The 15,765-nt window shown below is 45.7% G+C and overlaps 1 protein-coding gene across 6 annotated transcripts in view; it reads right to left on the bottom strand.

Annotated features, from left to right (window-relative positions):
- trak1a (trafficking protein, kinesin binding 1a) overlaps positions 1–15,765 on the bottom strand; it is a 239,424-nt gene that overhangs the window by 119,928 nt on the left and 103,731 nt on the right. For all 6 annotated transcript variants that reach the window (XM_041183851.1, XM_041183850.1, XM_041183856.1 and 3 more), the window contains one exon: positions 14,380–14,678. In XM_041183851.1, the coding sequence (XP_041039785.1) occupies positions 14,380–14,678 (299 nt within the window). The remainder of the gene's footprint in view (positions 1–14,379; positions 14,679–15,765) is intronic.

Here is a 15,765-nt window from a genome sequence, read left to right as displayed (position 1 = left end):
TGTTATAGCTTCACCAGGTTGACACCTCATTTCTGGGTGTGCCTGGTACTGCTCCTGGCATGCCCTCCTGCACTCTTCATTGAATTCCCTGGTTTGATGGTAATGGTAGAATGGGTGGGTAAGCCAGGCCATGGGGTTACAGATGGTGATTAAGTATAATTTTGCTGCTGCTGATGGTTCACTGCACTTCATGGATGCCCAGTCTCGAGTTGCTCGATCCGTTCAAAACCTATCCCATTTAACACAGTAGTAGTGCCACACAACACAATGGAGGGTGCCCTCAATGTGAAGATGGGACTTTGTCTCCAGAAGGGCTGTGCAGTGGTCACTTCTACCAGTACCGTCAGGGACAGATCCATCTGCAGCACATTGGTGAGGATGAGGTGAAGTATGTTTTTCTCTCAATGGTTCCCTCACCACCAGCTGCTAGACTGGGTCTGCAGCATTGTCCTTTCAGATTCTGTCAATAGTGGTGCTACTAACCCACTCTTAGTGACGGACATTGAAGTTCCCACCCGGAGTACATTCCCTGCCCTTGCCACCCTCAGTGATGTTCAACATGGAGGAGTACTGATTCATCAGCTTGTTGGGGGGGGGGGGGGGGTGGGGGGGGGGGGGGGGGGGGGGGGGGCGCAGTACCTAGTCATCAGCAGGAGGTTTCCTTGTCCATGTTTGACCTGATGCCATGAGACTTCATGGGGTGCAGAGGTGATGTTGAAGACTCCCAGGGCAACTGTATACCACTGTGCCACCACCTCTGCTGATGGTGATGTCTGGGACATTGGAAGGTATGAGAGTATGATGTCAGACTGTTGCTTGGCTACTCTGAGACAGCTCTCCCAATTTTGACACTGGCCAAGTAAGGAGGACTTTGCAGGGTTGACAGGGCTGAATTTGCAGTTGTTGTTTCCAGTACCTAGGCTGATGTTGGGTGGTCCATCTGGTTCCATGCCTTTAGGCTCTTTAGCAGATTGATACAACTGAGTGGCTTGCTAGGCCATTTCAGAGGGCAGTTAGGGGTCAACCATATTGCTGTGGGTCAGGAGTCAAGTGTAGGCCAGGCCAGACCAGGTAAAGATGGCATATTTCCAGGTGGGTTTTTACCACAACAGTTTCACGGTCATCATTAGACTTTCAATTCCAGATTTTTATTGAATTCAAATTTCATCTTCTGCCATGGTGGGATTCGAACCCGGGTCTGCAGAGCATTACCCTGGGCCTTTGGATTACTAATCCAGCGACAATACCACTACTCCACCACCTTCCTGATGTAAAATAAATAAACTCAGAGCTCCCTTCCCATCACTAATCTCTCTCAGCAGACTGCAAGCATCTCTTTCAAGATTGCCAATTGTTGCTCTTTAATTGACCACTGCAATATGTCTGAAAGGAATGCCAGATAACTCTTCTTTTAATTTTTCAGAGCTGACTCTCGCTATCCGTCCTGACCCAGTAGCTCAGATTCATACATTCTTGGAAGGATATAACAATCCATTGGGCACTGTTAATATTTGGGTCAAAAGGAGTTGTAGAAATTACTGACTTGCAAGATTGACGAAGTCCAGTGCAACACCCCCTACAAAAATCAAAGCAATAAGTGTGCAATAAAACATCTCGCACCGGTTCTGAATCTACTCAAATCATCAGCTGTCTCTTGATTCAAGGGTAACGACTACCCAATCATGAGTTTGTGCTATGGGTCTTTATGTGACTGTACCACCTGATTTGTGACCAGCAGATCTTTGGGCACATGCGGCAGGATATCCCATGGGGTAGTGGGATCAGGAGTGCAGGATTTGCTTCCTTTTCTTTCCTTCTCTGCTGCCACTATGACTCGTCATTAAGACATTGTGACCCAGAGCTTGAAGACAAGATGTCGCCACTTTGAACGATTGGTAGCAAGCTCCTCCCAGCCATTAACGTCAATACTGCCGCACTTCAAGGAGAGCTTTGGAGTGCCTTTGAAGCATTTTCTTTATCCTCCCCTGGAACGTGGTCCATTTGAGAGGTGAAAAAACAGGAGCTGGCAGAGGAGACGTGCGATCCAGACAGAGTGTCTAGTCAAACACCCAACTTGAAAGATACCCAATTGTTTTCTGTATGCCCGAGAATTCACACAAACATCTGCCCCTAGACTGAATCTTGGCTGTGTGGAGTCAGAGTGGGAGCTATGAAAGGGAAGGACAAATCACATTGGGCTTTTTTTTTTTTTTACACACACAAGCCAACATTGAGCTATCCATCAACATTTGCAGGAGACCAGGGAAGTACTGGAGCAGAAGGATAAGTAAAATTGAAAATAAGCTGAAGAATTTACTTTTAACATCTTGACAGCAAAATAAATAATAAAAAGTGCATGTGCTTCAAATTCTTCCTGTAACTGCAAACCAGAGAACTTAAGCCAAGACTGGTCAACGCTGCTGACAAACAACTAATTTTACTGAAACAAAAAAAAAATCCAATGAAGGAGGAGGAGAAAATTGGACCAAAAGCATGGAACAAAATCATTTCCCTGATGCCAAATATGCTTCAAGTCTGGATTTTCCACCATAGTTAATCAAGTTCAAGATCTCTGTTGCTGAGGGCACAGATAAATGCAAACAAACGCACCAAGTTATAACTAACAAAGTTTCGGATAGTAAAAGAAAGGTTACTCACTCATTATTTTCCTTCTAGTTTTGTTTGCATCACTCTAAGAATGACATTTTTTTTAAAAAAGAGATGTTGCTTCGAAATTCTCAACATGAGAGAAGAGGCGAGAGGACCGGAGAGAAAAGCAGAGCATGTAATGGCCTCCAACTAGTGTCTGGGGATGCCAACAGCAGTTGTCACGTGGGTTATTAATTCCCTGACTAAGCATGGATTAAGTAATGACAATGAGCAGACAAATCTGCTGATGTGTTTGTCTCCCCTCCACCCCTTTTCAACTTGCATGTACTAACCTTATTCTGCGATTCCTTCCAACAAATGAATCACAACTGTTAGTGAAAAGCTGCATAGTAAATTGATATTCACACTTTTATGAATAATGGCAGGTTTTTGCTATTGCTGTCTTTTCCACTTCTGATACAGCGTGCAAGCACCAATCAGATTATTAGACTGCTTCACGAGCAGAAATCGCCTCCAATATTGAGAAAATCAAAGCTACTAAACTAGAAATTGAGCTCCAAAGCATCTGGGCTTTTGGCACTATGAGCCCCATTTGCCCCAACATTGCTGCCATGTTGCGTTTACTCAAAGCTGGTGCGGGCCTTGCCACACATCAAGAGCAGTCCTCTACCCAAGTCAGCAGCAGGGGTTAGAGGATTAATTTATGCAGATAAAAGAGGCCTGATGCTTGCTTCTGCTTCCTCATTAGCCTTGTGTCTGAGGCACTGATCACCTCCAGTAAAACCAACACTAAGCAGCACAAAATGGAAAAAAGGTCAGCGCTCATCTTAACTCACCGCCAATCCCCATCCCGAGATCTCAGACTTCAGGCCAGACTCCGACCTCCTTGATCTCCCTTCAGCCAAACTTCCCCCTCTGACACCACCTGATTTCCGCACCCCCACCACCCGCACCCCATAATACTGCAGAGACTGCAATGTTCTTTGCCAACCCTGGCTGCACTGAGATTTAGCCATTCCTCCTCCAGATCCCCACAATCTTACCAAATCACTTACTTCAGCAATGACACACAAGCCTGTGCAAGTCCCCTAACACTTGCTTCAGTACGAGGCCAGAGGAACCCACTCGGTCATTCTCATTTCAGTGCAACGTTTTTGCTTTGTGATGAGCTACCCAATCATAGATGCTGATAATTTCTAGGTCATTGTTTTCGATCTCCACCACAAACTCCATTCCCTTAACACTCACTTCATCTCTTCCCCTGGCAAGATTCTGAGGCTGAAGAAAGCCTTGGTGTTACATTTGGCCCAAGTTGAACTTCCAACCACATAGTCACACCAAGACCACCTATTTTCTACTCTAGGAATGCCCAACTTCGCCCATCTCTATTACGTGCATTGGAAACCCTTATCCATGCCTTTGTTATCTCTATACTGAACTATTCCAATGTACTCCTGGCCTGTCCCCAAATTCTACCCTCTGCAAACTCAACAACCACCAAAATTATGCAGCTCCATTCCCAATTCATACCAAATTCTGTACGCTGGTCACCCCAGTGCTCACTGATTTAAATCGGCTCCCGGAAGCAATGTCTTGATTTTAAAATCCTCACCCTTGTCTTTCAAATCCCTCCAGCGCCTTGCCCTGTAATCTTCTCCAACCAAAGGACCCTCTAAAATATCTACACCCTAATTCTGGCCTCTTGTGCATTCCTGATTTAATCGCTCCACTATTGGTGGCCGTACCTTCATCTGCCTGGGCCCCAAGCTCTGGAACTCCCTCCCTAAACATCTCCACTTCATTTTGTCCTTTAAGATACTCCTTAAACCCTACCCCTTTGACGAAGCTTTTGGCCACTTGACCCAACATCTCTTTACATGGCTCGGTATCAAATTTTTGCTTCATAATATTTCTTTGAAGTGCCTTGGGAAACGTTATTACTTTAAAGGCACTACATAGATTTAAGTTGTTGTTGATGGTGGTGTGTGTGTCCACATGTGCGTGCCCCAAAGATTGTCACTAAATCTTGTTGTGGACCAGTATGGATAGTGAGAAAATGTGTGACTATAAGGGAAATTATCACTACGTGTCATCAAGTGAGCATCAGTAAGTAAGAGCCATCCATCCACTTTTTGCAGGTTTAGTAGGAGAAAATTGCCTCCATCCTTGGGGCCAATTTTACCCTGCCTGCCAACAGAAACCAGGAAAGTGGGCAGTTAAAATAGCTTCAGTAACTTGACCACTGCAATCCCACAGCCTTCCTAAAGCTGGAATTTTAACCTGTCTATTTTTGAGGCAGGGAGTGGGACGTGGACCTTTCTTACAACATGCAGACAATATCATTGGGGCCTGACCACAATTTTGACTCACGGCTTTCACAGACCACTGTGGGGGTTTCCCTGTCAGGCAAGGCAGTTGGACCCCAACGATAACACCATTTATATTTGATGGCTTTTGGCCCAAGAAGAACAGGTCTGCTCCTCTGTCATCTACAAGAAAAGCCAGCACGCCTCCAGCCAAGAGCTAAAAATTGGGGCTATCGATTCTAACCAGCACCAGCCTACACCAATTTCACATCATCTGGAGGAGGAAATACTGGAAAGTAATAAAACTGGAAAACTTGCAGCCCAGCCTCACCATATTAGCTAAGTTATATTTCCCACTCCCCAGCTGTGCATTATCAGCCCCTCACCTTAATCTCTATCCACGAGTATCACCCCTCTCCCTGGCAACAGTCCAAATAAGCCAGTCTGCTCACAATCTTGATGCCATATTTGAACCAGAGATGAGCTTCTGACCTTATTTTCACAACGCCATACAGGCTGCCTAATTCAGCCTCCGAAACACCACCCAACTTCTATCCTGTCTCGGCTCATCTGCTGCTGAAACCTTCACACGTGCCTTCATTACCTCTAGACTTGACTATTCCCACACACACACCTGGGCTGGTCTCCAGTAAACTTGAGGTCACCCAAAACTCTGCTGCCCGTGTCCTAACTTGCACCAAGTCCCATTCGCCTTTCACCGCTATGCTCACTGACTGACATTGGTTCCCAGTCAAGCGACATCTCAATTTTAAAAATCTCATCTTGGTTTTCAAATCCCTCCATAGCCTCACATTGCACCCCCCATCTCTAATCTCCTGCAACCCTACAAGCCTCCAAGATAGCTGTGCTCGCTTAATTCGGGCCTCTTAAGCATCCCCAATTTTAATTGCTCCACTATAGGTAGCAGAGCCTTCAGTTGCCTAGGCCACAAGCTATGGAATACCATCCTTACACTCCAGCTCACTTCCTCCTTCAAGACACTCCTTAAAACTTGCCTCTTCAACCAAGCTCACCTAATATCGCCTCATGCGGTTCAGAGTCATACTTAGTTTTATAATGCTCCTGTGAAGCACCTTGGTATGTTTCAGTACAAGAAAGGTGTTACAGAAATCAGTCAGTACTGTTGCCCTGATACCCTTAGTAACTGCTTCAGAACAGGAGGACCCAACATTATAATATCCAAGGTAAAGAATGATGTGAAATTGATGAACACAGGAAAAGTTCCAGGCATAGATGTAATAGCAAGGGACAATCTTAAAAACCCTTGGAGAAACAGAATTAGAAGCGATAATAGAAATTTGTCAAAGATATACCAAAAAGATACGTTCCAAGGGACTCAAGGCATTCATTATTCAATAAAGCTACCTAAGAAACCTAAAGCAATGGGAGTGGATCTCATGGTGCAAATGGCAGCAGCAAAACAACAAAAAATTGCTCCAAATTTTAGCATAAAATATCCTGGTTAACCAGTGCAAACTCAAAGGCAACCCGAAAGCACACGCAGCAGCCATGGTTTGTACTCTTAATCACGCTCCACTGACTCATGAGGGAGTGTCCAGAGTGACTAGCAGGTGAGGACAAATCAAACTCAGTCCACAACAATCCAACAATGGGCTGACACTCTGTGTACAATCACGCAAAGAATAGCTCATCGGATAAGATACTGGACATGACCCAATATCCATGACCCGTGTTACAGCACGCTAACCAATACAAGGTAAAGAGGGGAAAAGAGGGGCTGAATTTTACAAGGGGGCAAACTGGCTGGCTTTATAAAAGGCGATATTACATAGCGGGTGGCCTGACCACTGCACAGAGTGGGACTTCCGACCTGCAGTAGATGCAAGTCCCACCCTCTAGAGCTGCCGACCAATCTGATTGGCCGGCAGCTCTTGTAATCCCAGGACTCAGTAGTGGGCGTTAGTGGGACGGCAAGCAAGTCCACACGCACACAAAAAAAAAGAGCAATCGGGGCTTATCGGATGGGGAGGGATCGGGTACGCTAGAGAAGGCGGTTGGGGAGGAGGGTTTGGGAGGCCAGGCAGGGAGGTTCAAAGGGGGGTTGGTGCCCCCCCCAAAAGTGATATACTCCCCCTTCTTCACCACTCTTTCAGCAACTTTAGTGAAAAAAAACAGCCTTCCCACTCTCGCCTGCCTTCCACTGCCCAGCAGATAATAGCAGCAGAGGTAGATTGAGGTCCTCAAGCAGCTGATAATTGGCCACTTAAGGGCCTCAAAAGGGCAAAGTGGGCCTCTTAACCACTCCACCTCCTTGTATTATGGGGGGACTGGGTCGGGGGTGGGCAGGAAAGCAGTGGGCTAGCTACCCGATATATTTTGCGTGCTCCCAGAGAGACACACTCATGTGAGGTGTGGGGAGCTGTAAAATTCAATTCCAAGGCAGAGGGGGAAAAAGAGGTAAAATGGGGAAGAGGGAGCAAGAGAGCAAGCATGAACTGAAGGGAGAAGGCAGAAAGAGAGGAGCAAAATGGGGAAGTGAATGGAGAGGAGCAGAAGGTTATGTGCCACTGGAAGGGGATAGGTAGCAGCATGGCTGAGGTAGAGCAGCCGGGGGGGGGGGGGGAGCACAAGCCGGGCAGAGAGCCAGTGGGGGCAAATGAAGGAGAGCAAAAAAAGAGTGGGCAAAGTGGACAGGAAATGAGGGGGGAAGTGGTAGGAAGGGCAGGAAGTTGAATAATAGATAATATTTCAGTGAAAGGGCAAGAGAGATTATGGGAGAGGGGATGTAGGGCTGTACAGGACTCTTGCAAGCTGATGCACGGTCAAGATGCTGTTGAGTGGGCGTAAGGGGATGATAATGTAGAGTGTGGGGAGACTGTTGTTGATGTCAAATGCTGGATGGGTTGAATTATACTAAGCTGGTCTGTGGGGTAAGTGAAGCAGCCAAAAGGTGAGATGGGAATTTTTGAAACATTCATGAACTGGAGGTGCCTGGCAGGATTGGAGGGATGAAAGCAAAATAATTAGTAATAGTTATTTTGGTAGTATAGAACTTGAGTACTGCTGAAGAAAGATACGTTGTTGAAAAGTTTGTTGTCTTGCACTCATCAGGACAATTCACAAGAATACCAAACGTAAAGGAGACAACAATTTGTACTTCATGAGAAGAGTGTGCCGATTGGCTGGCAAGTGGACTCTGATTGGCAGATACGTTGCCATGGAGAATGCACCAGTTAACTGATGATTAACAGTTAACTGCTGAGCTTTGCTGAATTCAATCCAGGCAGATTAACTCTGATTTGCCCAGGGCAATCCACCAATCTTTGGTACCTACGGCCTACATACCTAGCATCACACCAGCACTGAAATTCATACACCACATTACTCATTTGAGAGATAGGCAGAACATCTTTTTGGCTTGACAGCAGCATCCTGTGAGTGGCGAACACCACTCGTGTAGCAGCGTGAAACAGCTACCTTCACCTGTTGCTCAAAACAATTAGTCCTTGGGAGGAGGGGGAACAGTGCAGACAGAAGGAAGGGTGGAGAAGTTCCTACAAAGGTTCGTTTGTGCAGAGACACGAGAGCTCACAAATGACTAACGTGCAAGCAAAATCACTGAAGAATGTTTAATTTTGAACGATTTGTGCCTCGTGTGTTGTACAAATTAAATTGCAATGAGGCAAAGGAAATATATACAATATCCAGTAAAACTACCGAGTCTCCCAAAATCAATATGTAAGGACAAAATGTATCACCTGTCTTCTTAATAAAGAGTGAAAATCCACATGTTTGAAGAATAGACAAAATCAATGCCTTTAAAAAATTAAAGGTATTTACCTGACAGCCCATTAGGTTTGATTGACATAAGTGCAAGGTAGGCAGCAAATACAAGTCTCAATGAAATAAAGTGAATAATGAGAAGCTAAAAGGCCCTGACTGTTCTTGTTAGCTCCGCTGCACTGAACGACCACATTCAAACTGACTTTTCCCAGCATTGCACAATTTTATTAACAAGAATATTTAACTAGCTGGACATGCAGCTCACCAACCGGGGAAGGTGAAGGAGGTTACATTACTGAACTGGACAACCAGTGTGGTTTTTTTTTTAAATATGCAACAATGATCCTTTGGTGTTTTTATAAATACCGCATTCTTCCATCAAGTTGGATAAATAAATTTAGCTGTGTTCATTTCCAATTGTGTATTTCTATAGTTATAGGTGGGGGGAGGAAGAACAAAGTTCACAGTGTCATTCAGGAGACCACACTAGTTCACAATCCTTTCAATTGGCCAATCAGTAGAGAATTACATGGAGCTGAGGGGGGAGTGTCTCCAGGTGGTTAAGGTGATACTCCCCATTTTTAAAACTATAATTGTGGACCTAAATTGATCAACATGCTATGATTCTTATTTCTTTGTCTGCAGTAACTCAGTTTTTGACAACATATCCAAGAATTATTGACATATTTCTAGTCTTTGCCCAACTATACTTACAGCTGTCCTGTTTTTATCAATTTAAGAGAAATACAGTTTTTAAAATTTATTCTCTTTCGTGGGATTTGGGCATCGATTGCAAAGCCATCCATCGCTAATTGCCTTCAAGAAGGTGGTGGTGAGCTGCCTTCCTGAACCACTGCAGTCCATGGGGTGTAGGTACACCCACTGTGCTGTTAGGGAGGGAGTTTCAGGATTTTGACCCAGCGGCAGTGAAGGAACGGTGATATATTTCCAAGTCCGGATGATGTGCGGCTTGGAGGGGAATTTGGTGGTGTTCCCATGCATCTGCTGCCCTTGTCTTTCTAGGTGGTAGAGGTCACAGGTTTGGAAGGTGCTGTCAAAGGAGGCTTGGTGAGTTGCTGCAGTGCATCTTGTAGATGGTACACACACTGCTGCCACTGTGCGTCGATGGTGGAGGGAATGGATGTTGAAGGTAGTGGATGAGCTGCCAATGAAGTCGGCTGCTTTGCTCTGAATGGTCTTCACCTTCTTGAGTGTAGCTGGAGCTACACTCATCCAGGCAAGTGCAGAATATTCCACCTCACTCCTGACTGGTGGACAGGCTTTGGGGAGTCAGGTAGAGAGTTACTCGCTGCAGAATTCCCAGCCTCTGGCCTGCCCTTGTATCGACAATATTTATTTGGCTAGTCCAGTTCAATTTCTGGTCAATGATAGCGAGGAAATCAGTGAAGTTAACACCATTGAATGTCAGATTCCCTTTAGTAGGAGATGGTCATTGCCTCACACTTCTGTGGCGAGACGTTACTTGCCACTTATCAACCTAAACCTGGATATCGTCCAGATTTGTTGCATTTGGACATGGACTGCTTCAGTATTGAGTTGCCGGGAATAGTGAACATTGTGAGAACATCCCTACTTCTGACCTTACAATAGAGGGAAGGTCACTGATGAAGCAGCTGAAGATTCTTAGGCCAGGTACACTACCCTGAGGAGCTCCTGCAGTGATGCCCAGGAACTGAGATGATTGACCTCCAACAACCACCTTCCTTTGTGCTCGGTATGACTCCAACAACTGGAACCAATTCCAGCCCAATTCCACTCGAGTTTTGCCAAGGCTCCTGATGCCACATTTGGTCAAATGCTGCCTTGATGTCAAGGGCAGTCACTATCACCTCTCGAGTTCAGCTCTTTTGTCCATGTTTGGACCAAGGCTGTAATGAGGTCAAGAGCTGAGTGACTGTGGCAGAACCCAAACTGGGTGTCAGTAAGCAGGTCATTGCTGAGCAAGTGCTGTTCAATAGCAGCGTCGACAGCCCCTTTCCATCACTTTGCTGATGACCAAGGGTAGACTGATGGGGCAATAATTGGCCGGGTTGGATTTATCCTACTTTTTGTGGCCAGGACATACCTGGACAGTTTTCCACATTGCTGGGTAGATGCCAGTGTTGTAGTTTGATGTAACCCTTGCGTTTGTACTCATGATGAAAATATAACAGCACACCCCATTCAACATTTTCATCCCAACATTTCTTGATTTATTTTTGTACTTTATGTGATCAACCATGTAAACTTCAGTCAGATGGTTGTGTTTTAAGTCCCATTCTAAACACTTGTGCACTCTGCGAAACATGCAAGTTTCTGAGAGGGCTTGGCAGGGCAGATGCAGAGAGGCTACTCCCTCTGGCTGCAGAGTCTGGAACTGGTGGAGGTGGGGGACAGTCTCGGGATAAGGGGGCTTCCCATTTTAGACTGAGATGAGGAGAAATTTCTTCACTCAGAAGGTTGAGAATCTTGGAAATCCTGTGCTGCAAGGGGCTGTGAATACACAGTTGTCGAGTATATTTGAGGTGGAGATTTTTGGGCATTAAAGGGAATCAAGGGATTGGGCAGAAAACTGGAATTCAGGACAACAATCAGCCATGATCTTATTGAATGGCAGAACAGACTTGAGCAGCCATATGCCCTGTTCCTGCTCATATTTCTTAGACTCTAACAATCTAGACGGACACTTCATTGTCAGTAATGAAGGACCGCGTCCCAAGCAACATTTTGGATGAGACGTTGAATCCAAGCCCCCTCTGCTCTCTCCATTGGACATAAAAGACCCCATGACACTACTTGTAGAGGAGCAGGGGAGTTTTCCCCCCAGTATACATGGCCATATCTAAGTCTCAACCAGCACCACTAAAATAGCTGATCAAATTTGTGGCTTGTGGGGTCTTGCTGTGCGCATATTGGCTGCTGTGCTTCCTGCATTACAACAATGAACACAAAAAGTACTCAATTGGCTGGAAAGCGCTTTGCGATACCCCGAGGTTGTGAAAGGCACTACACAAATGCCAACGTTTTTTGCTTCTGAGTGTAGCACTGAGCTAATAAGGTGTCAGGGATCACGTTTCCCAGCAGTGCTTTTCTGAGGACTGCTCTTGGGAACCCTGCAACTTGATATATTGTGGAGTAAAGAAGCGTGGATTCTCCCTCATGAATCAGCCAATGGATCACCGATTCCAGTCGCCCAATTATAAAGGTCTAGTAAAGCGACCCTTTCACTTAGGGTGTGAATATGCTGAAACTCCAGCTCCCAACAAAACTCTAATTTTTCACCAACAATCCCAGGCCCTGCTCCCACTCCCCCCCACCCCCACCCCAATGAACGCCCCTCACAACTGCAAGTGCAGTGACTGGAGGAGCAGAGTACAAAGGGAATGGCTCTTCTGCAGTGAGCCATCTGTGAAATAGAGTTCCTGCAACATTATGGGGGAGGGTAGTAAAAAGACTTGCATTTATATTAGTGCCTTTCACAAGTACTGGGCATCTCAAAGCATTTTAAAGCCAATAAAGTCCTTTCTCAAGTGTAGCCACTGTCATAATCTAGCAAATGTGGCAGCTAATTTGCACACAGCAAGCTCCCACAAACAGCAATTTGATAATGACCACAACCTGCTTTTTGTGATGCTGATGGAGAGATAAATATTGGCCAGGACGCCGGGCTCTTTTTTTAAATATCTACCCAAAAGGGGCAGTCAGGGGCCTTAGTGTAATGTCTCATCCAAAAGTTGGCACCTCCAGCAAAGCAGCATTCTCTCACGACAGTAAGTCCTCACTTAAAGTTGTAGTTGCATCCTTGAAAATCACAACTTTTAAGGGAAGCAACTTTCAGTGAATCGTGGGTTCCCACAGGAATCAATGTTAAGGCCTGAGTTAGGTCCCTTCAGACATTTCTTGCCAGGAAGAGAAAAGAGTGTTGAAATGCTGTATCGTACATGTGAGGCACTTTGCATTCCGAGCTGAAATAATTTGCTAAACCAATCACTAAATATAATGTTCATTGTATTTTCAAAATTCTTTTATAAAAAAAAAAATTATAGTACTGTACTCACCTCAGTGCACAATGCTTTTTCCCCAAAAAGGATTGACCAGGCTCCACCTGGTGGCACAGCTTGGTAGACGCAGTCAGCAGCTATCGGCACTGACCAACCTCTGCCTCTAGATGTTGTTGTACAAGCCCAGGAGCGAAGCCAGAAGTCACTGAGGAACAGACCCTGAGGACCCAGGTAAGAACGGAGGCCGGGAGACAGGGCTGGGAGTTGGCAAGGGCACGGGAGGCTAGAGGCTGGGTCATGGAGGGGTGGGGGGTTGGGCGGGGGGTACTAAAGACAGGGGCGTGGGGGGCTAGAGGCAAGGGCAAGAGTTGACAAGTAGTTTAAAATGGTATTTTCACCCTTGGAACTTCTCACGGTGCGATATACTTTCACGGGCTGTTATGTATTTCCATATACATGCATGCTGATTCCTCGTCAACTGTTTTCCACATGAAGCGCTTTCACTGCTTTTCACCACTGGATGGTGCTGTAAGATAGTCGTACTGAACCAACACTGGACAATGAGGTTCTGCGGTGTAATGACACCCCCTCCTCTTTAGATGGCGCTCTATCTATGTGGTACTGGTGAGTATGAGCAAGGACCTTGGGCGCGGCCATAAAAGTTTTCATTCTGTTGCCAAAGGTACAACAAAGGAGGCACTTCCAAACCCTTCCTTTAAATAACATTTACAAACCATCTCCTGTAAACTAACTGATCAGTTCACTCTGAAGGCAAGAATCAAACTAAAAATGGTCAAAACGTAAACAACTTGCTCTGCTTTTCACTGCATGGCCCAAGTTAACTCTTACGCTCTTCCTGCATCTCTCATCTCCCATCCATCCCCTCTTTACCTCTAGACTTGACTCTTCCAATGTACTCCTGGCTGGCCTCCCACATTACACCCTCTGTAACCTTGGGGTCATCCAATATCCTCATGTGCATACCTTAACTCCGAACAAGACTTATTTACGCATCATCCTTGTCCTATCTGGCACGCAGTGGCTCCTGGTCCAGCAACGACTTAATTTTGAAATTCTCATCCTGGCTTACAAATCCCTCCAAGGCCTTGTTCCCTCCCCGTCTCCATAATCTTCTCCAGTCCCACAACCCCACCGAGGTGTCTGTGCTCCTCCTTTTTACTGTCTCTTGACCAGCCCAGATTTTATTTGCTGCACCATTGGTGATTGTGCCTTCAGCTGCCAAGGCTGTTGTGCACAAGCTGTTTTCTTCATCTCTCTCTCTTTGCTTCCCTTTCTTACTTTTGCAAGCACAGGTGTGACGGGTGAACAGGACTTGGTGCAAGACACAGGCAGCAGAGATTTGGATGACCTGAAGTCTCAGGGAGGGTGGAATGTAGGAGACCAGCCTGGAGTTAATCGTAATAGCCAAGTCCAGAGGTAACAAAGGCACGAATGAGGTGAGTCAAGATGGGCCAAAGTGACAGAAATAGAAATAGGTGGTTGCAGTGATGGTGTGATGATGAGGTCAGAAGCTGATCGCAGGGTCAGATATGACACCGGAGGTTGGAAACTGGTTTAGTCACAGGCTGTTGCCAGGGAGATGGATGGAGTCAGTAGCTAGGGAACAGAGTTTGGTCGAAAAAACAATGGCTACCCAGTATTTAATTTGTAGTTTATTCACCGCGTACGTTACTTACCAGTAATGGTGCAGGCATCCCTGTGTGCATCACTACAGGAAGCATCTTCTGGGCAAACTGCCTCACTCACGTAGTGCACCTCATCGGTGCCTGTGCCACAGGCTAGAAACAGGCAATCAAGTGTCTCTGAGGCGGACAGGGCGTCAGCCGAGGCGTTTTCACTGAAAGCTGTGGCGTCCAGCTTGACAGGTTTCACAGGGTCAAGGAAATTGCCATTGATAGGACGAGCGCTGGTACCTTGATCAGGGAGGCTGAAACCCAATCCCAGCTCTGTGACCCTTCTGGCACCCTCAACACACCTAAAAGAGAGATGGTACAAATGGTTATGCTCCGAACTCTTGTCTCCAGAACCGAGCCACCAAACGCACAGCAGAACTTCTTCAGTAACAAAACACAAATCAAGATCAACTGTACGACAGTCAATAGAGACAGCAATATTAAAATCTCAATATTCGACTGAAACTCAAAACAGCAACGAAAACCTTGTGTTCATAGAAGACTGTCCGAGTCTCTGAGGAACACCTCAAAAGACCTTTACAGTGTAATACATGGAAAATCAATTGGATAGAGCTTCTCCTTGGGCATAGTCAGGGATTTTGGTGCAAAATTGCACTTGGATTTGAAAAATGTTGTTCCAATCTAACCTATTTACCTGCTGCAAAATCTGTCATAAATTAGCCCAGTTGGGCAGCATTTTAGAACTTGAAATGTTGCTTTAAAAAATATTCCTCGATGTATTTGATGGTGACTCTGTGTAGGTTGACAAATGCAACTGAAAATCGGTTTATCACACAAAAAGAAAATATGAAATCAGTGTCAATCCACCACCTGTCAAGTCACCCAACTTTAAATTACTGAAAATTAATTTTAAAATATACCAAATGGTGTGTTATTTTTGGGGTACAGTAAGCAAGTTCATTAGCAAAATTTAAAAGCGTGTGGTTCAGATTAATGCCAACACCACAGGTTTGATTCCTGTTCTGGCTGAGGTGTACTCGGGACCTGCCTCCTTGCCCTAACCCCTGAGAGAAGTTGGCAATGGATAACCACCCCTAGAAAAACAGCTCGGAATAAAGCATCAGCAGACAATAAGCCAAGGGTCTGCCAGGCGGAGCATGCATGAAGGAAGTAATTAGTGTCTTTGTGCCCAAAAGATCCGGCTTAATTTTGGGAGCACCCTCAAGGGCCCTCAAATGAGCACAATTTGTGGAAACTCCCAGCGATTAATTCACCCATGGGCGGGACCTGCCTCTAGACCAATGAGCTGGAGAGCTGGACCAATAGAATGGCGGCAAGTCAAGTCACACTGAACACAATTTGTCTTAAAATTCCATGAGCCTTTACGCCAGTTAAGCTGACATCAAGGGGATTGTAATGAAAAGTGCA

The sequence above is a fragment of the Carcharodon carcharias genome, chromosome 3 (genome assembly GCF_017639515.1).
Source record: "Carcharodon carcharias isolate sCarCar2 chromosome 3, sCarCar2.pri, whole genome shotgun sequence".
Taxonomy (NCBI): Eukaryota; Metazoa; Chordata; class Chondrichthyes; order Lamniformes; family Lamnidae; genus Carcharodon; species Carcharodon carcharias.
This window is presented reverse-complemented; position numbering and strand designations above follow the sequence as displayed.